The 24,730-nt window shown below is 27.1% G+C and overlaps 1 protein-coding gene across 6 annotated transcripts in view; it reads left to right on the forward strand.

The window, feature by feature from the left end:
• The window catches only part of LOC122856609 (gamma-aminobutyric acid receptor subunit beta), an 81,277-nt gene that overhangs the window by 43,339 nt on the left and 13,208 nt on the right, over positions 1-24,730 (forward strand). For all 6 annotated transcript variants that reach the window (XM_044158320.1, XM_044158321.1, XM_044158325.1 and 3 more), the window contains exons 4-7: positions 5,811-6,037; positions 10,004-10,086; positions 17,046-17,183; positions 23,730-24,014. In XM_044158320.1, coding sequence (XP_044014255.1) covers positions 5,811-6,037; positions 10,004-10,086; positions 17,046-17,183; positions 23,730-24,014 — 733 coding nt within the window. The remainder of the gene's footprint in view (positions 1-5,810; positions 6,038-10,003; positions 10,087-17,045; positions 17,184-23,729; positions 24,015-24,730) is intronic.

Below are 24,730 nucleotides of genomic sequence, written 5' to 3' on the forward strand. Positions count from 1 at the left end.
AAAATGACTCGGGATGCGAATAAATTATTATAAAAAATAATTACGATAAATAAAAAAAAAAAAAAAAAAAATTTATATATATTTTTAAAAATATTGTCAGTGTGTGCAGTGCGCTTCTGGTCGCTGTCGTGACATGTTTATGCTTTGATTTCGTATATATAAATATATTTTTAAATATTAAAAAAAAATCATAAATATATTTATTTAGAATGTGTATATGTATATACGTTTGCATATTAAACATTGAAAAAAAAAAAATGAACACCAATAAAAATGAGATAGAAAAATAACAAAAAAAAAATTTTTTTTAACAATAAACTTATGGCTTTTCACACTTGAAATAACACCATAATAAAAAAAAAAAAAAACAAAAGGTTATTTCTGCTTTTGTTTGATACAAAGTATCTTATATATGAGCTTTTTTGTAACGCTTGCGTTTGTGCTTTTTGTCTGCACCTTTCCGCATTCCTTACTCTCTTTCTCAAAATAATAATCTAATTTAACTGAAAATATATATTTTTTTTTAAATAAAATTTAAGGGTTCTCACGTTAATTTTTATCACAAAAAAAAAATATAATAATAATGTTATACAGTATATACTGGATGGAAGAAAAGTTGAAAAAAAAAATACTTAACTGTTAAAGTTTAGCCCCTGCCAGCATCAGGGATAATATCGATCGACCAAGTATAAATTTCTTCACTTGGATGAACACCCAACACACTTATACACATAGACACTTGCCCAAAAATATCTCGAGACCCTTCTTGATGCTTTTTGCGTATTTACAACACATTAGACACCAGCCCATCCCTGTTTTTTATTCTCGTCTTTTCTACGTCATTGTACATGCAAGACAAAAATTTTATCTCAAGCTATAATTTACAAATATTTTTTCTTTTTTTTATACTCTTTCTCTTTGCTGATTCGTTGTTTTCTTTGTATTCATCAAAGAAAATAATGTTGTGATTAAAAATATAGCTCACAAAAAGAGCTTTTCACAATAGACACGTAAAATTAATATTTCTGATGATTTTTTCTAAAAAGGATTTCGAATATTTCAGTCAAAAAAAAAAGCGATAAACGTTTCTCAAGAGATAAGCTTATCTAGCAATATCGACAGTCCTCTCTAGTTATCATAATAAACATGATATCATTTTAGGTTTTGCTTTTGATAAGTGCATATAACATATATAGCAACCGGAAAAGTAGTTTGTGATATACATGAGAAAATAAAATGAAAAAAAAAAAAAAAAACAGTTGGAAGAGATATAAGCTCACTTGGATAGGCGACAGTGTGTGGTTGGGGGCCGCAGTGCGCCTGGAGATATGCCAAACGGGCCAAACTGGCCAAACAATATATATACATGGCCAAAACTGGATCACTGAGGCCAGCATCCGAAACCACCCGACAACCATTTTAACCAACCGAGAGTTATCGCCTAGACACGCTCCAAGCAAACGGTATCCCTTGAGGATTCTTGGTCGTCAACTATCCTCCTACTGTTTTTACTCTTTCTTCAACATTAACTTATAGAATATATACCACTATCACAACCACAACCACTATCACACATGAATATAACAAATTTTCTACATTACCCTTTTGTTTCTGTGACTCTTACAAAGATCCTCGCGATTCATCTTTATTTTTTTTTTTCGTTTTTTCTTTTTACACACTTGAAGTAAAGTTTCCAAAAGGATGAAGAGGTGATTACTTGCAGCCATGCCATATGGATTTCGTTATCAGATGAGAATATTGGTGGCAGGTGCAGCAACTCTGTTTGGACATTTACAATATATTTTATAGTATCACATTCTCCAACTAAAGTTTATTGTTATTATCATTTATCAGTTTTATTTTATTTTATCGCTATTGTCGTTTTTCTTTTTTTTTATTTATTTATTTTTCCTACACAGTTTATTTATATATATTTTTTATTTTTGTTTGTTTTGTATATAATAAAATAAAAGATTTAAAGTTTAATTTAATAGCTGTACTTTTGGAAGCTGTGGATATTAAAGACAAGAGGCAAAATATTTATACCGAGAAATAAAAGGGTCGTTGTGTATTGGTGGTATATATAGTAGATGAGACACAATTTCGTCTTTCTTTGCTGTGTAGGCATACACATACACACGTAGTTTGTTATCTTCATTGGCCTGATCATCCTCGTGCACACTATATATACCTTCAAAGTATTTTTTCAAGGGATATTCGATGGTTAAAGCATCGTCTTATGTATATACGTGTAGCTTTTGCCTCGTATCGAATATCCCCCAGCGCGTTATCAAAGTCATATCCCAACCCCTACAATATATAATTTTGCAAAATCCTCAGGGCATTTACTTTTTTTTTTTCCCCTTGAATTTTCAAATATTTTCAGCTACCAACACAGCATCATATGACTACGCCAAATCTACCCTCTCAAAGCGGACACCAATATTCTCTTTGTTCATACAATTTGTCTATAAAAAAAAAAAAAAAAATACTTTTGAGATTAAAAAAATTTATTCTTTAGTGAATTTTTTGTTCAAAGAATTTACAAAGTAAAAAATAATTTTTTAAAAATATTTCAAAGTAGATGAGCTTTTATTTTCTTTTTTATTGTTTAGTAACATTGTCGGTTGAGATTTAAATAATTATAATTTTATTTTACTATTATTTTTACTGATATAAAAATAATGTCATAAATGACGTATTATCACTTTGAAACAGACGGTAATTCGATTTGTATCACGTTCTCATGGGGCAAAAAAAAAAAAGCTTTGTGTCTCGGGGGTTGGAAGCCAACGTCAACGCATCTCTCCCTTTTATTTTTTTTTTTTTTCTATTTATGATATAAAAATAATAATAAAAATAAAGTGGCAGAGGATAGAAAGACGACGAGGATGAGAAAAAAAAATAATAAATAAAATGGCAAAGAATAAGAGTGAAATATAAAAAAATATAGATAGTTTTGTAAAGTAGGATAAAATGAGAAAGCAAGATTGAGTGGGAAAATGCGCGAGTTCCATTAAAGCTCTTCGCCCGTTAACTCCGTTGACCTATTAAAAGAAAACGTCGGTCTGTCGGTTGGTCGGTTGCTTGGTGAGAAGAGCTTTCTACAAACAGAATTGCATTTTACCTTTTCAACACACTGTGCGTCTCGCTTTATCATTTTTTTTCTTTTAATTTTATTTTATTATTTTCTTCTCCTCTTTTTTATGCCATCTCATATATATACCTATATATTTCTATAAACATCAAGGCAAAAGTAATAAAAAAAAAAAAAAAAAACAAAATAAATAAAGAGGGTGGTGGTGGTGGTAGGAAGGGTGAGAAAAGTTTGCTTCTTTCGTCTTGATGTTCAGTTTCAAGAAATCACTGTAAAAGCCTTAATGCACTTTTTTATTTTACCTCATTTTCAATCAAATGCCGTCTGGTAAAACCGAAAAAAAAAAAAAAAATAAATAAATATACTGTTTGAGTTTGAAAATTTGATTAGACAAAAATAAAAAAAAAAGTTATCAAGTTTATCTAAAACTTTTTAAAGTGCAATAAAATAAACCACATCAATTTTTTATTTAAAAAGAGAAAAATATAAAAAATTCATATATAAAAAGCTCCTAATAATTAAAAGAAGAAAAATTTTTAATTTTTTTTTATTTAAATTCGTGAGAACCCTAGAATAAATACTATTATTTTTTATTTATTTTTATTTAATAAACAAATATATATATGAAAATGAAAAAAAACTATTGAAATGAGATTTTCCAGTTGAGTTTTATGTTTGTACAGTGTCTGAGCATTTTACAAATAAACTCTCAGTGAATTTAACACCAGCTCAAGAAACGTAAGGCATGCGGCAATGCTGCAACATCATTGGATAATATAAAATGCATATATAAGCAATGCAGTATGCTTTCGTACCATGTGTATCATATTTTTAAATTTTTTTTTTTATTTTCTTAATATTATATGTTGATTTTTCGAGTAAACTTCTATACATATGATGAGTATATACACCTGGATAAAAACTGAGGAGAAAGAGAGACCCAGTGTTATGTCAGTCTATGTTATTTACCATTTTTTTTTTCAGTAAATAAAAATTTTTAAATTCATATAGGAATAAATAAACGCATCGTGCATGATGGCTTGCATGAATATTTTGTTAAATAATTTTTGCAATGAATATATCCCTGTATTTTTTATTATTAAGTTACACAAACATTACCCAATTTATTTTCCTCTCTATCCTCAACAAATTTACATCATTTTCATCATCAAAATCAAACTGTATTTTATATCCCTAATCAATCAATCATCCTCCAAAAATAATCCAATATTTTCATTCATTTTCTAAACCTAATATGATAATAATTATAATTAAAAATATATTTTTTTATAATTTATTTAAAACTTGATTAAGTAAAATTAATAAAACAATAAAAAATAATCGTCGTTGTCGATCGTTTGAAATTTTAATTTATATTTTTTTATAATTTATAAAATGAATAATTGAATGTAAATTTTAAATTAGACATCTTGAGAAATTGAATTGTAATAAAGTCAAGTTAAAAAAAAATAAATTCTACTTGCTTTTAAATTAATCTCAATATGTACTGAAGACTTGATACAGTTGATCTTGTGTTAATCGAAGTGAACCTTTTCTCAACACAAATTAAAGAGTAAAAGTAAAAAAAAAAAAAAAAAAAAAAAAATGTAATAAACTCTTTGGATGATTTAAGAATAAACTGCTAACTTTTTTCATAGTTTTTTTTGTTAAAAATAAAAAAAAGTAAATTACCACAAAGCATGATTCTTTCTTGCTATTAATTGAGTCACGTGACTCGCATGAAAGATAGTTGATGATATAAAAAATATAAAAAAATAAAACGCGTTTGAGAATAAAGGAGAAAAGTTGGGTGCGAAAAACTTTAACCGATGTCCTTATATCCTTCATGAAGATGCCTCTAGACCCGTAATTATCGAAAGCTCACGTCGTATCGTAAATCGTTGTGAGGATTTTTTCTTTGTTTTATTTTTTTACCTTACATTTTTATTCTTCTAACGACGCACATGAGAAACTTTCTTTTTCCTTTATTTTTTAAATAATAAAAATAACAAAAAAGGTAAATGGCATATAAAAAATCTCAAACGATCGTCAACTTGATATTTTATTATTTTTTTAAATTAAATTATATAATTTTTTTTTTCTTCTTCTTCTTCTTATTCTGTTTTTTTTTCTCCGAGAATTATAATGGTTATGTGTGTCGAAAAGTTGAATCAACAAAGTCATTAAAAATAAAAATATATTTATGCATTAATTACTTATTTAAAAAATTAAAATTTAATAAAACTTTGTTAATTGAAAATCGACAACAACTAGCTTTATCAATTTTATTTTAGAAATTATTTTTTAATTGATGAAAAATTATTATTCAAGATTGAATAAAAGCTGAGAGATTAATTTTTTCTATTTTCCATATAAAAATTCAGCTATCAAAATTTTTTTATTAAAAAATTTTCTAAAAGAAAGTTCATTACATTATCATCAATTTAATTTTTTTTAATCTTCAGCATTTATTCACTCTAATTTAATTATATCAAAAAAAAAAAAAAAAAAAACTAAAAAACTTTTTCATATTTTTATTTTTACATCTATTTTCTTTTTTTTTTTTTTTAATTTAAATAATGTATTAAAAAAAAAAAAAAAAAATGAGACTAGTTTTTAAATAATTACCAAGAAACATACTAACATAAATTTTATTTGTTTTATTTTTTTTTATTTTTTTTTACGTTCACGTTAATTCGTGAATAAAATATAGGATTTTACTCTGGATTTCTACTTTCGACAATTCTGGACAGACCCAAGACTGGCATTTAAAAAAAGGGATCGTGTTGAAACACTGAGTGTTGGTTCTGAATTCATAAAAAACATCTGGGTGCCAGATACATTTTTTGTAAATGAAAAACAATCATATTTTCACATTGCAACGACGAGCAATGAGTTTATTCGAATACATCATTCTGGCAGTATAACACGAAGTATACGGTGAGTCATTTTATCAATTATCAAAAAAACTTCAACAATAGAAATTATGTATTTTTTATAATTTTCCAAAATACAACAATACTCTCTAATTTATTTAAATAAATTATCATCGTTTTTTACAACTATTATTATAATTTTATTTCATTAAAACTAAGCTCAGACTTTGGCATCTATTTTACATATCTTGAATCAGCGAGCTTTCAAATATATATATATACACATTTTAGAGAGACTATCACAGCCTGGAAGCTAAAGGTTGCCCCAGGGGTATTTTCGTATTAACGCTTTGACTATATTCAGAAGCCATGCATATCTAACTTGTACATGGTACATGAATCTACCGTACCATCCAGAGACTAGCCAAGCATAACTACACTTGCACCATTTACAAATATATTATTTTTTCTTAGCTACATATATAAGCGTGATAATACTTGCCTCAATTTACCATCATATAAAAAATTTAAAAGCTCATATTTATCATTAACAAATTATATTTTAAATATATCTATATTTTAATGACAAGTTATACTCACTATCACTATCTATACTATGTGATTTAAAAGGTAGAAAAAAAAATAGAAAGATCGTTCATCATCATCTAGCAACATTTCGCGCGAACACTTCCTACACACCAGCTGGATGGATATCATTAACCTCCTCAGTTGAATGTGCATGGCTAGGGGTTGGCAAAGAAAAATAAAGCAGGAATATAAATATTGTGAATTTATAGATGGACAAGGGGTGGGTTGGTTGATTGGTGCACGCGCACACCATATTATATATAGCAAAGGACTGCAACCGATAAGGTTTAACCACCCGGATGACCCGATAGCATCACGAGGGAGTAATTAGGAAACCAAAAATGATTGGCAGTATATATAGGAGCTTACATTTTACCGTCATCAGTCAAACACTTGCACACTTATCACAAGAAATATACAAACCAAAAAAAAAATAAAAAAAAGCTCTTTTTATAATCTTTTTGTACATAAATTTTTATCTGTTAATTTAATTTTTTTAATTTTTGTTTTATTCTTTGAATCGTGTAGGGAATTGCGTGTTTTTTTTTATTTTGAAAAATGGCTGAACACGGTAAAGATATAAATGAATATAAATAAATGAATGAAATTGTTGGGAGAAAGACAAGATGATAATAATTTGATGTATGACCGAGAAAAAAATGAGTGATGCTGTTGGTTGCGTGCAACGACCTCGTTATCAAAAGCTCACTTATACATGTTAGCTATGTATTATACGATTTTTTTTTTCTATTTTCATTCTTTATTTTAACTTGTTTTTCTCTGCTCTTATTCACCCTTATTTCCTTCATCGGCATCACCCACTTTACGGAGAAAGCCTTCAACTGCTATGTGCTGCATATATATTATTTTCTGTCTTTACGTCAATATATATTTCAAGTTAGTTACGATTATTACCCGCAATGAGGGTGACCTACTTTATATTACTTTTTTACGTGTCAAGAAGGGCCAAGAAAATAAAGGAAAAAAAGTAATCAAATAAACAAAATTAAATTGTAATTTTGCTCGAAAATATAAATAGTTAATAATATTTATATTTTTAATTTTATTTTTTTGTTTGAAGGGTTAGACGAAATTTTTTTGCGTTAATAACAAGAAGCTGCTTGTTTTTTATTTATTAGTAATAAGTGGAACTAGATGTTCCAAGATTTTTTGATGTTCTGTTTTATTGTTAGTATTTTTATTTTATTTACGACGTAATTTTTAGCAATTTTGTTTTTTTTTTATATATCAATTTCACTTAACGACACATAAAATTGGTGATAAGCTCTTTTAATTTTCGGAGGCAGTTTTGTTATTGTAAGATTAATTTTTGTTTGTTTTGGGTGAAATGGAATGCTACTTAGAAAAATACACAGTATACAATGCATGCGAGGGTTCAAAAAAAAATATTTACAAGGTGGTCCAATGTACAGAAAAAAAATATATAAAAAACTAACGTTTGAGATAATATTTACTGAATGTATCGACAAGCTGATTGGCAAGTCGTTGATACGAGAGGTCATGATTTCTCTTTTTTTTTTTTCTTCTCTTTTTTCGATAAACCCATAACAGTTGCAATAAAGTCAATGCTCTCATTGTTTTCACTCAACAATTCCCTTGGAAAAAAAAAAAAATCTATTTGCTTTTATTATTGCTATTTTTTTTTCTTTTCTCTAACTTTAGATTTTTTTTTTTTTTTTTTTTTTTACATATATAAAAACTAAAGTGAGTTGAAAAAAATAACATAAATTATGTTATTATTTTTTGTTTTTTCAGACTTTATTGACAGTCATTAGTCATTAATAAACTAATTTTTACCAAATGACTAAGCACTAATACTAAAGCCAAATGTTAAAAGTTTTTTTTTTTTTTTCTTTGTATAATTTAATTTTTTTATTTAGCTTATATAGCAAATGCAAATAATCTCAGTTAATATCACGTTTGTAATTAGGGTCAGACTATACAAATGTACATATAAATATTAACATGTGGAATTTAATCTTATGACCTTGCGCAATACAATTATTTATACAAAACAAGTCTTATTATTAACTCAACGCAATTTCTGAGAATGAGATTAAGATACCATACATAAAAATTGACCTTATCCTGATTGATTATTTATTTTCCATTTATTTTTAATTTTAAAACAAGAATATTCATTTAACTTGTTAATTAAATAATAAAATTAACAAAAATAAATAAGCTTATTAATGAAAAGGAGCTTTTAACAAATTTAAAACAAATAAAAATAACAATTTTAATTATGGATTAGTTTGTTTGTTTGTGTGAGTGTGAGCATATCAACAAAAGTCAAAATACAGCCTTATGATAATAATTTTGTGGATGATTTTGGTGTGTGGTTTTGACTAAATATGATGAGGTCCACTTTGAGGATTGGTGTACGCCAAGCTGGATTAAAGACCACACACAGAGCAAACTATGAATTGAGTGAGCTGTTGTGAGTTGTGAGGGCTTTGAATGAGTGAGATAAAATGAAAAGGATTATATATTATTATATATCTATGCTAAAAGAGAGAGAGATAGTCAAGTATGAAAAGGTGACTAGTAGGTTTGTCCAGTATGAAACCAGTGACGCATAGAACATTGGACTATATTTGTGAGGTAGCTTGTTAAATATATATAGAACATCAACCAGTCACCATTCATCATGAGATTGCGATAGTGCACAGGCATCCAAATGTTTTAGGCATGGATGAACAGAATAGCTTGAATGACACTGAAAATAATACTTTATTTGTATAGCTATGTATACCAAAACAATTGAAATGCATTGAGCAAAAAATATACTATTAATAATTTTCATTAATTTTTTAAATATATTTTAAGCAACTAATGTTATTTATCCAATTGACAAACTCTAAATAAAATTAATTCTTTAATTAAAAATATATACAAAAATTCATATACATATAGGAAAAATTTAGTTGTAAAAAAATAAAATTAAAATATATTTATATAAAAGAAAAAAAAGAAATAGTCACAAGCAATTAGAATTTTATTTTTAAAATAAAATAAAAAAAGGGTGTATTAATGCATAAGCATGTGCAGGTTACTTTTTTGAACCAGATTAGTGATATTTAAAAGTCCAAGAGGAAAAAAAATATAAAATAAAAAAAGAGAGCTTGCAAGTAACATAGACACGTTGCCAACGGGCAAATGGGTTCATCGAGCTAGTTGTGTATCCACTTCATAGGATGAATATGAATAATATTCTCTTGTTTGAATTTTCAACTATCCATAAAGCTACCGGTTGGCCAAAATAATAATATGTAGCTAATATACATTTTTGAATAATATATATAAGTGTATTTATTTGTGCTTTTGACTAGTCATACAGAGTCATCTACTTGACTCTTGATTTTACTTGTCATTATTATTACTCCAATGATATTTATTCTTTTATTTTTTTTTATTTCAGGTTAACAATCACAGCTTCGTGCCCAATGAATCTACAGTATTTTCCAATGGATCGACAATTGTGCCACATTGAGATCGAGAGTTGTAAGTAGAAATAAATGAGATAAAATAAAAAAAAAAAAAAAAATCAAATGCAACGATACTTTAAAATGAAATCAATCATTTTATTTTTTTTTTTTTAAAAAAAACTTTTTTCATGGAAATGCATTCAAAGTATTCATGAGAAAAATTTAAAATTCTTTTACATTTATTTTTTGCAATGAGTGGTGAATATGGAAAAAATGAAAAGAACAAAAATTGCAAGTAATATTTGTAATTGCCGGGGATATATTTTTTTTTTCTTTAACATTTTTTCTAGATTCATTACATTTACAGGTCAACGAAGCAAGAGACTCATCACTGATTCACTTGAAACATATAAAAAGCTTTTTTTTTTTTTTTTAATAAATTATTTTTCTTCCAACAATTTTCAATTCCAAAAATTTCCTGAATCACATAATTTATTTCACTCAATCACACAAACACAATCACAACGTCAATGATACTCAAAAAAAATTTTTTATTTAAATAATATTTCAATACACAGCAGTTTAAAATTTTTTCGTAAAGAAATAATATATTTTTGTTTAATAAAAATAAAATAAAAAAATATAATAAAACAGCACTAGTGTGCAGCGAAATTGAGCACATGCTTTTCTCGTTTTTTGATGATGATGATGACGAAGCACGCGTGAACGAACATAGAACCAAATGTACCATTTTCTTTTTTTTTTTTTTACATTCACGACGACAAAAAAAATCATATAAAAAGGCTATATAAACACACCACTTTATATGACACGTTGAAAACTCAAACTGATACAACTTGCTACAAGAAAAGAAGTAAAAATTTAAATGAAAATAAATATATAGCCTTAAACATTAGTCACTTTTTTGTATTATTTCTTCTTTTGGAAATGTATATATATTTTTTTTATTTAAATTTGGAAAAAAAAAAAAAATATAAAACTACAGTGAAACAAAAACATCCAGAAATGACAACTCGTATATTTTTCTCTCCTTGACGTCCTTGAAAGAGTCTGACTAATGAGACACTTGAACTACTTTCGGCCCTTCCCTTTTGTGCTATACCCTTTTGCCACTTTCCTATTTTTTTTATTCTTCATCGTTCCATTACCCTTGTCAACAATATTATTTTTATTATCTCTTGTACAACAACTAAATAATACTCTCGCATGCGATAATACTTTCAGCATTCAAAACTTGCAGTGGTCAAATTTTCACAAAAATCCATTAATAATAATTGAATGAAAATAGAAAAAAAAAAATTATAATCGAGAGGTTAAACACTTTGCAAATTAATTTAAAAATTAAATCATTTAAACTCATGTAAGTAGAACATATCAAGCATCAGTCAGACATGAAAATAATAATTTATATTTTTTTTTTATTTTATTTTGAATATTTAATTTATTTAATTATTTTATTTGGAAAAAAAAATTGAGAAAATAATTCTAGTAGTACAAGTCAAGTAGTGTCAGACGTGGGCTTTTTTTTCTTTTTATTTCACATATATAATTAATAATATTTTTATTTATTATTATTATTAATTATTTTTAATAATATTAATTATGAAAAAAAATTTTTAAATATTTCAGTAGTACAAGTCAATCAGTGTCAGACCTAAATTTTTTTTTCATCTTGACTCGTGAAATAAATATTAAAAATTTAATGTTTTTTCTCAATTAAAATTTATTTTTACTAATTTATTTAATAATTTTTTTTTTTAATTTATTTATTTTAGGCTTTAATAAAGTTGAATTTATATTTAATTTTAAATAAAAAAAGATGAAGAAATTTGTGTCCAACCTCTCGATTGTAATGATAATAATACAACCAGGGTATTTGCCAATTTCCTCAGGTTACTATATATAATTTTGCGTATAAATATTATGTCAAATTGGTTCTATGATTCTCAACTAAATTATTAAAAGCTTCACTGTACCAAATCAATACGAAAATTCATATTGTTTCCTGTGAAATAGAAGCAAACACAGAGAGGCAAATTTTCTTTTAAATAAAATATAAAAATAGTAAAAATAGTAAAAAAAAAAATGATTCTATTTATAAATTTCTTTAAAGTTGAAATTGTTTGATATCTTGAGGGATATTTGCACTATATACACATGTCCTGTAGAAACTGGCAAGGGTTGGCAACTACCCGCCGGGCGGCAAATATATTTTTTAATTTAAACCTATATACCGCTATATATGAAATATTTTCTGCTAGGTATATAATAAAAACCACATATATACCACTTAATTTAAAGGTAAAATAATACCCAATAAATTTTTCTATTAACCTTTTTAAATAATAATAATATTATTTATTTATTTATTTATTAAATGCAATGCCAATATGATCTGATAAAATTAATTATTTTTTTTTTTTTTGCAACCTCTGAAGGGTCTCCACTGTGTCAATACCAATATGGCACTGGTGACACTCAACAATATATTTTTTACATTCATTTTAAACTCAAGTTAAAATATCAAATATTTATTTAATAATTATTTCAAAATTGTTGACGTCATCAGTGCCACACACGTCAGCCCTTTTTGTACATACATAGGCCGTATTTTTTTTTTTAATTATTATTCTATATTTTAAATAAAATTTTCTGTATAATTTTTTTGTTTTTCTATTTTGCCATAGAATTCAAATAATATAATCTAAGCAATATAATATGTAAACCTTATTATTTTTTTTTTTTGTTTATCTAATTTATCTTTTGTTATTTTTAAAGATTTTTTTTTTTAAAAAAAACCAGTACAGATATGGTAAACGTATGAGAGCCAAATAAAATTATATGAATAAATAATAATAAATGGCATCCGACAAACAGCACTGAGTCTCGTGTTCGGGGATATTGGCTATCAGACCAAGTCCAACCCTGAAAGGAGCCAACGCAACTCGATGCCGACTGACAGAGATATCGTGTAATCGAATTATGACGCATTGTGCATCTAGCCAATAGCATGTATTTTTTTTTTAATTAAAAATTTTCATTATTTTATTATAGTCGGCATGTTTTTTAATATAATATTTGTAGTTATATAGAATACAGAGTGCTCGTACCATAAAAAAAAAAATACAAAACTAATTTTTTTCTATTTTTTTTTTGCTTTTAATTAATATTATTATAATAAATGTGAAAAAAAAATATTGTATGCAAGTTGGTTGGGTTATAATAATGGTGTTTGAGGGATGGCTTTTTAGTTAAATAAAACGAACAAGCACCAAAGTCCCCTGATCCATTGAAATCTTCATTACAAAGTTGGCAAGAAATAGCAAGTATTTTAAACAATGAAATTTTACTTAAAAGTATTTCGCAATAATAATAATAATAAACAATTAAAATAATAAATTGATGGTGCATTTAATGACACTCGTATAAGACTTGATATAATAAATGAAAAATTATTATTTTTTTTTTTTGTTAAATAATAATTAAATAAAATATAAAATCAATAATTTTTTTTATCGAGTTGATAGTTTAATGCTCGAGTATTTTTAAAATTGAAAAATAAATAAATATAAGTGAAATATTGGTAGAGTCATATAGGGTAATATATTTTGCACTTGTTAAAGGGGTTGCACGTGTTATTCTCAAATGGATATAAAAATAAAAAATAAAAATATTAAAAAGGAAAAAAAAAAATAAAAAGCTGATAGTTTGATGGTGGTGTTGAGTTTATATACTGTATAGGTAACAGAGTTTTTGTTGTTCCAAACATATATACATGTATATACTAGTGCTATTTAATATATATATATATAACACACAAATTCAACTATACTTTTACCCCATCCAGTGTGTACTCGAGCGAGACTCGACACGCGGCAGATGCAATTACGTCAGAACAGTAGAGGGCAACCTCTTTCAAACGAAAGCACTACAACCGATATATATTGAGTTTCGTTATCAAACTATCCTCTCGTATTTCTATAAATACATGTCGACACATAAATTTATACATGTGTGTGTGTGTGTGTCACATTGAACCCTTAATTTTTTAAAAAAGCTCGATAATAAAACAACAGTGACGAAAATTAAAAATATATAATGATTATTATTTTTTTTCCAAGTTAAAAAAATATTCGAGACAAGGGAAAAGCACAAATTAATTAATATTTTTCGATTGTTAAATAATGAAAAAAAAATAGACTAGCTACGAGAAAAAGTATTTTTGTATTTTTAAAAAGCTCTTGAATAAAAGTTGAGAGTTAAATAAGCAATTTTAGGTTTTTTTAAATGTCCTAAATTTTTCTGGTATTTATTTTAAACTCGTTTGGCAATTTTCAATCATTCAGGTTAAAAAAAATAGAACAATTTGCCTCGTGTTGTGAATATATTTAATTCCACTGATGTCCATTTCTGAGAAAAATGTAAATTCATGTCAAACGTGCCACTCGATATATTGCATGTTTTAATACAAGTGAAACAAAAAAATGTTAAATTAATGGATATTGTATATGAAAATCATGTCGTGTCGCGTCTAATGTATGTGTACATTTTATTTATTTATTTTTTTTATCAGCTGTACAGCAACTTGTATAAAAAAGACCAACCAAATAATACAAATTGCAATAAGAAAAATACTTTTTAAAATCCTTCAGCTTTTTTTAGGCTTTTTTGAACTGCAGTAATCACTTGCCTGCACGCCTGCACGATGCTTAATATATTTTTCTAATTTGTAAAAATAATCTCTCAGCATTTTTTGTATATATGATTATTTATTATTTTTTTTTTTTATTTGTTTTTATTACATGTTACAAATACTATTTGTCGTCCTTGAACGTCTTGTAAATGTGTGTCAATTTTTTAAAAAGTTCGTCATGTCAATCCTTCAATGTTTATTCCATAAAATTATTTATTTATCATTTTTTTTTTTCCAACTGCAAAATCAGCAAATATCAGCATTTTCATAATGAAAATAAATATACTTTTTTTTTCTTTATTAATATTATATTAATTCTCAAAAATAATTAAGCATTTATCCTCATTTTTATTGCACATTTATAATCGATTCGTAATGATTTCAAAAGGCAATTTAATATATCTAAATTTAACATGAAATAATATTATAAATAATTCTTAAAATTTCGTTGAATAATATTTCAAATAGCCTTAAAATAATATCAAATAATTTAAATAAATTTCTTGCTGTATTTTTTTAAAATTTAAATTCATTTTGTAAATTTTTTTCTATTTTCTGCCAACTTTGACTTAATAAAATGATTTCAAGTATTCGAACAAGTCCTCACTTCAGATAACATTTGATTTGCAAATATTACAAGAGTCCAATTGAATTTTTTAAGTAAAGTACGATTTCGAAAAAAAAAAAAACGAATTAATAATAATAAAAATTATTGATTAAATGGAAATTTACTTGAAATACTCAGCTGGCGACTGAAGATTTTTATTAATATATATATATTTGATGTTTTAAAATTTATGAATATTTTTGCAAAATCTTCATTTATTGTCTAGACATTGAATAAAGCCACAAAACTCAAGAGACTTAATCAGAAATACTCGAGATTACTTAATCCAGAATCTGACAAATGTTCACAATGCAGGTGCCTGCTAGCTAAATGCCATTTGAAATCATGGAATCCGATGTAACGATTTTCCAACTACCCATATTTGTGAAATCCACCCCAATAATCATTTTTAAAAAAAAAACCAAACCCACTTATTTATTCTACCTCAAATAGTGTGTGAATATTAGCTGCTATATCATGAAATGTTTATTCTACTTTATGCAAGCACTAAATTAAATATTCAAAATTATTTCTAACTTCTATTCAACACAGTAACTATTAATTAATTTCTTGACATGTATTTTATGTGCTGCATAATGTAGAATAATTCAAAAAAAATATGCCAAAATATCTACAAGTGTTAATTTAGAAAAATTTGAATAACACTTTTAGATATTTTTTTTTTCTCTGTTAATTGACGTTTATACCCGCATCAGTGTAGTCCCTTTTGATATAAATAAAATTTATCAATATAAAGATAAAAAAATTTTAAATTCCCATCAGTGTTTTACTGTATGTTAGAGTGGAGATTTTGTGTTTTTGTTTCCTCGGCAGTTGGATACACAATGCGCGATATTCGTTACAAATGGAATTCCGGCCTACAATCGGTCGGCATCTCGAGTGAAGTGGAACTGCCTCAATTTCGTGTGCTCGGGCACAGGCAACGACAGAGAACCATACACCTATCCACAGGTAGATACATATAAAAAAAAAACAAAATCCAGCAAAGAAAAAAAAAAATGGCAAAGTTTCTCGTCACATGTGTTGGTTGATTTTTTTTTTTTTGTGTTATATACATCACTGTCTATATTTTGTACAACTATTTATTCCAAAAAGCTCAGTGAAGAAAAAAAATATATATGAGAGCCAAAAGAGCAAACAAAACAGAAAGCTGATAAAGCTGGAAGCAAAAAAAAAAAAAAAACATAAATAATCTCAAAGAGATAAAAAATACAAAAGTTAAAGTGAATAAAAAAAATAAATAAAAATGTCTTTGGTACCACTGGTTGCCTTCACCGATATTGTTTACACAAATTTAACCAATGTTTATTGTTTTTTGCACTATTGCACAAATAATAATAATAATAATAATTAATTTATGTATTTTGTATTGTTTAAAATATGATTTTTTAAATTTATCATTTGGCTGTATTTATGACTGTACACAATGGGCATTGTCAAACTGATATGAGAAAAAAAAATGTACTGTAATTGAATGTAATATATATTATTGGGGATTATGATGTTGATGAAAAGGTAAGTTGATAAATCTGTGGAGGCTCTTTGGAGGCCAATCTGACACCCAACTTGATCCTGATGTTAAAAAAAACCGAATTGAAATATCAAAAAAAAAAAAAAAAATATATAAAAACAAAAAAAAAACACGAAAGGTATGTACCAACCGCAAAGGGGGGCGTTCTATATCTATTTACAGTCGGCTACACAATGAGGGACATTCGATACAAATGGAATGAGGGGCCAAACAGTGTTGGTGTCAGCAATGAGGTATCCCTGCCACAATTCAAGGTGCTTGGTCATCGACAACGTGCCATGGAGATTAGTTTGACTACTGGTAACGTATGATAAATTACCAAAATATCACATGAACATTTTATAAATAACACATCAAGTCTTCAACTATATCAACCCTGACTAAAAATAATATTATTCTTTATATATGTATTTATTTCTCAATCAAGCACAAAGTCACTACTGATTCATCAATAATGTAACATGTATAAAATATATAAAAAATATATATGTGCCTTGTATAAGACTCACCAAGCTTGAGTACATATAATTTCCTGGATGCAAGTCTGATTTTGGTATCACGTATATTTGATCGTAAAGGGGAAAGCACGAATTTCCGGCGTCTAGAATTGATGAGTTTATCAAGGCTTGGTACCAAGGCCTCAAGGCATCGATAACACAAGTACCAAAAGATACCATCAATCAGACGTGAGAAAAAAAAATAAAAAAAAAAACAAAATGGAAATATATAAACTTTAATTTATATAAAAAAAAAAAAAAAAAAAACTCAAACTACTATTCTCAATCGATTTTACTAAATTTTTATTATTCTGCACGTATTGGAGTTTTATTTTTTTTATTGAGCTTTTTCGAAACATTCAGCTGATTACATTTTTTTCAGTACTGACTTATTTTATTTTATATATTTCATTTTGTTATAAAATTTATTCTTTTTTTATTAATTATCTCTGTTGGATGTGTGTGATATACACGAGTGTCGTCGTCATGATATCACCACCAAAGAGAGAAGAGAGAGAGAGAGGCTGGGTTTCTTTCATCTCATTCAACAATGTAAAAACTCGATGGGGAAATATCGACAGACGGAAATAGCTCTTCGACCATTCGATGAGACGAAAAATAAAAAAATAATAAAAAGAAGAAGTACAACTACCACCATGACACAATCAAGCTCGATGAAGCCGGTAAAGTTGAATGACAAAAAAAAATAAGAAAAGAAAAAAAAAAAAAAAGGCATATTACTGGGCACGTATAGATATACATAGAGTACATGTAAAAGTGGTAAAATATCCTTGGTCGAAGCCAGTGAAAGAAAAGTGAAGAATAGGTGAAAAAAAAAAAAAAAAAAGAAAAAAGGCTGAATGAAAGAAGCTTGATTGTGTTGAAATCCTTCATTGCCAACTAGTATGATTGACTTTTTCATTTTTATATTTTTTCAATTCCTCTTCAATTGAATTTAGCCAGGCATATCACTTGACCAGGATCTCGATTTTATCTTATTAAACAACCTTGTCTACTCATGCTGCCATCACTGATATATATCATTTATTTTTATTATTTTTCTATTTTAAATGTCTATGTATTTATTGATGATGCACACGCAAATACAATGTGCAGCACTATGTACATAAAAAAATGAATATTGAATACACAGTAGTTTCGAATTTAGTGGGCCAATAAAAGCCATGTATTTTTCTGTTTGAAATATATAACCGTGTTATCCGTTGATTCAGTGAATCAAGTATACATCGTCATCGTCGTTCAGCTATATCGATGATGCTTGATAAATCCATTCTCTATTTTCTATTAAATATAGAACGCAATCACTGCAAGTTAATCAAAAGTCTACATCTACCCTTGTTATTTTATTTTTTTTTTTTTCATTTTCATTTACTTTTTTTCGTTCATCAACTTGTACTGTTTTTAAAAATAATAGATAATTATTTTTTAAAAATTAAATACATTTTTCATTTATTCATTTATCTAAATAGTATATTTTTTTATTTTTATTATTCTAAATTTTAATTATTATTATTTTGTCTTCTTTTTTATTATTTTTTTTTTTTTTATGACTCATTTTACGAGCACAGAGATGAATAATATTACATTCAGGTCATGTCACTCTTAACTAGTGACAAAACAATTTAATTAACGGGCTAGCATTTTATATTCAACGTATTATTTTCTTTTTTTTTTTTTTTTAATTTTTTATTCTATTTTTCTTGGTAGGTACAATCTGGAAATTCTTTCATTCTTTTTAGTTTGAAAAATTTCAACTTTAATATATATATAGTCTCATGACTCTGAATAGCTTTCTCTCACCCGGAAGAAGATAATCATCACCAAGAGCTTATCCCCCTCTCAATTTCCATTTTTATATCTTTTTTTATTTTTTTTATAACTATTATATTTCTTCTTATTCGTTTTTTTTTTTTTACTTTAGAAATATATATTTGTTTTTTATAAATATATATTCAACTCTTGGGAATTGTAATTATTTTAATGTGTCATTGTGAAAGATATATGTAGAATGATGGTAGTCGAGTAAAACTGATTAGATGACGAGTTAAATTTAGTAGAATTTTCGGACAGCTATTGGCCTCAACCTCAAAGTCATTGGAAATAGTATCTTGGGAAATGAGATGAGATTGTACATAGAGCTAAATGGGATATGGTAGCTTTAGACTAAACTTTGTTTGATGATGAAGGCTTTAATTACAAGCTGGATCACACCAACTGACCAAAACTGTCCATCATCATCTCTATATATGGACTATGAATATCGAACTAAATTATACACATATAGCAAATTTAATTTTATCCCAGGCTTCAACAAGGCAAATGAAAAAATATTGTATCTATTTTATCACTTGGCTACAAGTCTATAGTTATTTTTTAGCCATTTGTAAGCCACCTTTTTTTTTTTTTAATACCTTTTGTTATTATTTGATTTGAACGTGTGTGAGTGTGTTGATGATACTGCTGCCAGGATTTTCCTGGCCGCAATCAAAGCTGCCCAGTAATTAAAACAGAGAGACCAACTGACCACCGCAATCGAGCGTGATATATATACCATATACTAGACTGCACGACCACCTCTTGAAAAGGGCTTTTTTATTTTTTATTTTTTATTTCTCTATGTGTGTGTGTGTGCATAGTCAGCTCAACCACCACTTTGAGCTTTCGAAAAAAAAAAAAAAACACAAGTTTTTCTTTTCTACAAGAAATTTTTACCTCAAGTTTTATTTATTTATATATTTTATTGCCAAGTTAATTTACACTTTCAAGAGCAAGTGTAATTAATTGTTTTGTAAATTAAATATAGATTTTTTTTTTTTTTTTTTTTCATTTCAATTGCGAAGTCGGAGCTTTTCTTTCACTCTTTGATCACAGACACAGCTTGGTATATTAAATTTAAATTTTATTTAAAAAAAAATTGCCAAGCCAAATTTATACATGTATTATAATATGTGTAATGTAATATATAATGTGGCTCTTTACATTGTCAAAAGAGTTTACATTGGTTTGAGGCCGCCAGTGTGTCTACAATGGCTCGTTGTCACCCTGGGGGTATAACTACGTGCCTACGTGTCGGCGTTAACCGACAACTCGAGAATGTCCTTCGTTTTTATTATTATTTTTTTTTTTTTTAAACCGTGCGACAAAGTTTTAAATTGGAAAGAAAAAAAATATATATAATCTCTTGGCTTTTGATGAATCAAAAAGACGATAGCAAAAAAAAAAGAGAAAAAAAATCTAATGCTTTTGGAAATAATGATTTCTTCCTTCTTATCATCTCATCAAATGTAAAAGAAAAAAAAAAATATAGAAAAAAGACATTTCATTTTGGATTGAGAGTTTTGGTCTTTTCTCTGTTCCATTTGATGCAATTCCAGCTGGAGTATAAAAGCAACGAGATCACTAGAATGCCTTGGGCAATGTGAAAATTAAGGACGGTTAAAGAATATATATAGGTATATACATTTTTTTATGACATGTATGGTAGTTGTTGAGAGTATAGCCACCACAACTACTGTGCGCGGTCGAGCTCAAAAGAATTTTTTTTCTTCTATTCGTTGAAAACGATAAACTGTGAGACGATGAATTGAGGGTGAGTGGGTCTCAAAAAGAGGGATGAAAACTGAGCTCAACAAACGGAGTTAAAGAAAAATGAATTATAAAAAAAACTTGAGGTAAAAGGTTCTTACTCTTTTGCAGTAATCATGTGCGTTATGCTCACACTGAGAGAAAAAAGAAAAAAAAATGAAATCTCTCTCAAACTTGGCTCAATTTTATATATATGTATTTGAGTTTTCTCATAAATTGAAAACCGGACGGTGACATAACGAGAGAATGGATTCAGATGTTTAACCTCATTTCCAGAATTGAAAAAAAAAAAATCAAGAAATTAAATGAGTCAAAGATAAAATGATGATGGAAGAAAAATTAATGTAAAATTGATTTATAAAAGTATAAAATTAAATAATAATTTTATTGATAATGCAGAGAGGGAAAAAGGCGAAATGAAATTTTTTGCAGATGTCTTAACTTGATTGGATTTTTTTTTTTTTTTTATTTTTTTACTTTTGTCGTTGCAAGGGTTGATGGAGGATGAGCTTTTGTCAACCGAGACGTCGCACAAGATTACAGGGAACAACGCTGGACACAAAAAGATTCAAGAAAATTTTCCCAGTACCCCTTGCGTCATTAGACACTCTCTCTCTTCTTGGTGAAACAAGAAATCATGACGACAAAGTGAAAGAAAGAAGAAAAAAAAATACAGAGAAAAGAATAAAGACGAAAAAACTAGACCGCCAAGAAAAAACAAAGGGAAATGAGAACACGAGAATGAATGCGAAAAATGTTGTAAAAAAAAAAAAAGACAAGAGACTGTGTATACCAGCCAAAATACTTATTTCCAAATGAAAAATATAAAATACAAAAAAAAAATGTTAATATATATTTATATAAAAAAAAAAAAAAAAAAGTTTATACAATACAAAATTGCTAAATTTAATTTAACATTATTATTTTGAAAAATAATGAAATGTTGAGGAATGAATGAATGAAAAAAATAAAAATTGATTAAAAAAATTTGGCCTATTCAATTGTTTGGAAAAAAAAAAAAAAAGTTCAAGAGGGTTCATTGAACTCACAAGCCACACAAAAGCACTTGAATACCAGCCAAAATGAGCCTCATTTTCAGACAAATGATAAATGAATAAATACAATTTCATTACTGCAATCGTAAGCCCACTGGGGATCAATTTAAAAAAATAGATAAATATCTTTTTATTATTAGCAAAAGGTCAAAAGTTGTTAAATATATTTAAAAAAAAAAACACAGTGTGAAATAAACTTGTGACTACAACTTGAGAGAAAAATCTCTTTTTAAAAAATAAATAAATGTAAAAAAAAAAAAGTCTTTAGATAGGTCAAGCGCATCTTGTACCAAACTAACGAGGACACGTCTATATTTACCATGTATATGAGAAAAAAATAAATAAAAAGAGCATAAGAAAATAAAAAAAAAAAAAAAACACATCTCTGATGTATCCAAGTTTATTCTCTTTGACGTTATATTTCCAGCTGTCTCTTACTACTTTTTCCATTATTTGAGTTAGCCCAAAAGTACCTGCAGCAATTGGACAAAGAAAAAGGCAAGATTTCATAAAAAAAAAGATACGAAAAAAGAAAATATACATAAATAAAAAATACATGTATACATTTCCATTGTGTCTAATGATTTTTTTTTTTTTTTTTTTTCTTAAACTCCCAAAAGTCATAGTTGAGAAAAAAAAATCTAAATTAGTCATTCGCTTGAGGGAGCTTTTATTCCCATGGCTGAGATGTAAATTAAAGAGAGATAAAAAAACTTGGGGATACATAAAAATGGTAATTATTTATAACAAAAAATATAAAAAAAAAAATAGAAACACTGGGAGGACACTGTGGTGGGTTGCAAATAATACTAGAACAAAAAAAAAAAAAAAACTATAATAAATATAAATAAATAAATAATAATAAATGGGTTGGTGATTCGTAAAAGCCAAGTTTTACGAGAGTAAACAAGTCTTTACGACTTGGAAGACAACTTATTTAACGGTAAACTCAACTGGATCAGTTTGGCTGGTTGAATTGGTGAGAGACAAGAAAAACCAAGAAGAAGAACAAGAAGAAGATCGAAGAAAAAAGCTCAAATAAAATATATAAAACAAAAAAAATAAAATAAAAAAAATGCCTGGAGACAAGACCATAGACATCCAAGCAAAACTATCAAACTTTTGCAAGAGTTTATATATTATATATGTAGAATAAGAGAGGAAGAGAACAAACTGGCAAGCACAAGAAGACTATGTACTTTTTAAAATGTCATTGGCATCTATCGGCAAGCTTTAGCTTGCAGCAGTCATCCAAAGTGCTGCACAAATTTTAAGGCCTCATATATATACACACACATAAAATGATACAAGTTACATGGTTAATGTTATAGTAGGATATATATATCCTATCGTCTTTTTGGGATGCTTGTGCTTTTGCTGCAGTGTCATAAAAAAGCCCATCAAAATTCCAACTAGGCTACATGCCTCATACGTGATTGGATCTCAACAAATTTATTCATTAAATATTTTAAATTATATATAATTTTTATTTTAATAATAATGATAATTAAACTTATTTTTATTTTATTTTACAGTGGATCTGATTACTGATCGAGTGTGTTGTGCGCATCAAGCCCCCTGACATCTTAATTTGAATTTTAAAAAAAACAATTGAGCTTTTAAGCTCAAAGAATCAAAGGGACACTTTGTTTTGTAATTGTTGTACTTTATTTTTTTCTGAATTACAGGTAATTATTCACGGCTAGCGTGTGAGATCCAGTTCGTCAGATCGATGGGATACTACCTGATCCAGATCTACATACCCTCGGGATTAATTGTGATAATCTCATGGGTGAGCTTTTGGCTAAACCGAAACGCAACCCCCGCTCGGGTCGCCCTCGGAGTAACCACTGTGCTCACCATGACAACCCTCATGTCCTCGACAAACGCGGCCCTCCCCAAAATCTCCTACGTCAAGTCAATCGACGTCTATCTGGGAACATGTTTCGTCATGGTCTTCGCCTCACTCCTTGGTAAGTAGTTCTCGGTTCCCTATATCCTTAATTCCTTACCAATATCCAAAAAAAAAAAAATTAAAAGTTAATAATTTTTAAAGAAAAAAAATTATTTAAAATATTAAAGAAAGAAAAAAATATATAGGGTATACATTAAAAATACAAATTTTTTTTTTCAATTTAATTGCACAAGTAATTTTGGAACTACTCACACAGATGAGTTTGTCACCAAGCTAAATGCTTTTATAATTTTTCTTTATAATATTAAATTTTTTTTATTTTTTAATAATATATTAAATGAATTAAAAATTCAAAATATTTTTTAAATTGAATATTTAAAAAGAAAAAACGTAGTCAGTCCCGGCGGGAACTGAACAAAATGAGGATGCCAAATATCGATCCTCGCAAGCTTCATAACGATCGATCGATCTTAAACACTGCATACTGTTGCACAAAAAAATTTATAAATAGAATAAATTAAATATTATTAAAATTAGAATAATTATTTTGTTTGTTAAAATATTATTTAAAAATTAAATTTAAAAATAAATTTATATTTTTGGCACAAACCGTGCTTACAAGACGAGCACGGTGGCACTTGGCTAATTTTTTTGTTATTTGCATCACTTGATATATTATTATTATTATTAAATATAAATATATTTATAATATATTTATAATTATTAATTTTTTAATTATAATAATAATTATTAGTACGATATAATTGCATCAAT

The sequence above is a fragment of the Aphidius gifuensis genome, linkage group LG5, assembly GCF_014905175.1.
Source record: "Aphidius gifuensis isolate YNYX2018 linkage group LG5, ASM1490517v1, whole genome shotgun sequence".
In the NCBI taxonomy this organism is placed as follows: Eukaryota; Metazoa; Arthropoda; class Insecta; order Hymenoptera; family Braconidae; genus Aphidius; species Aphidius gifuensis.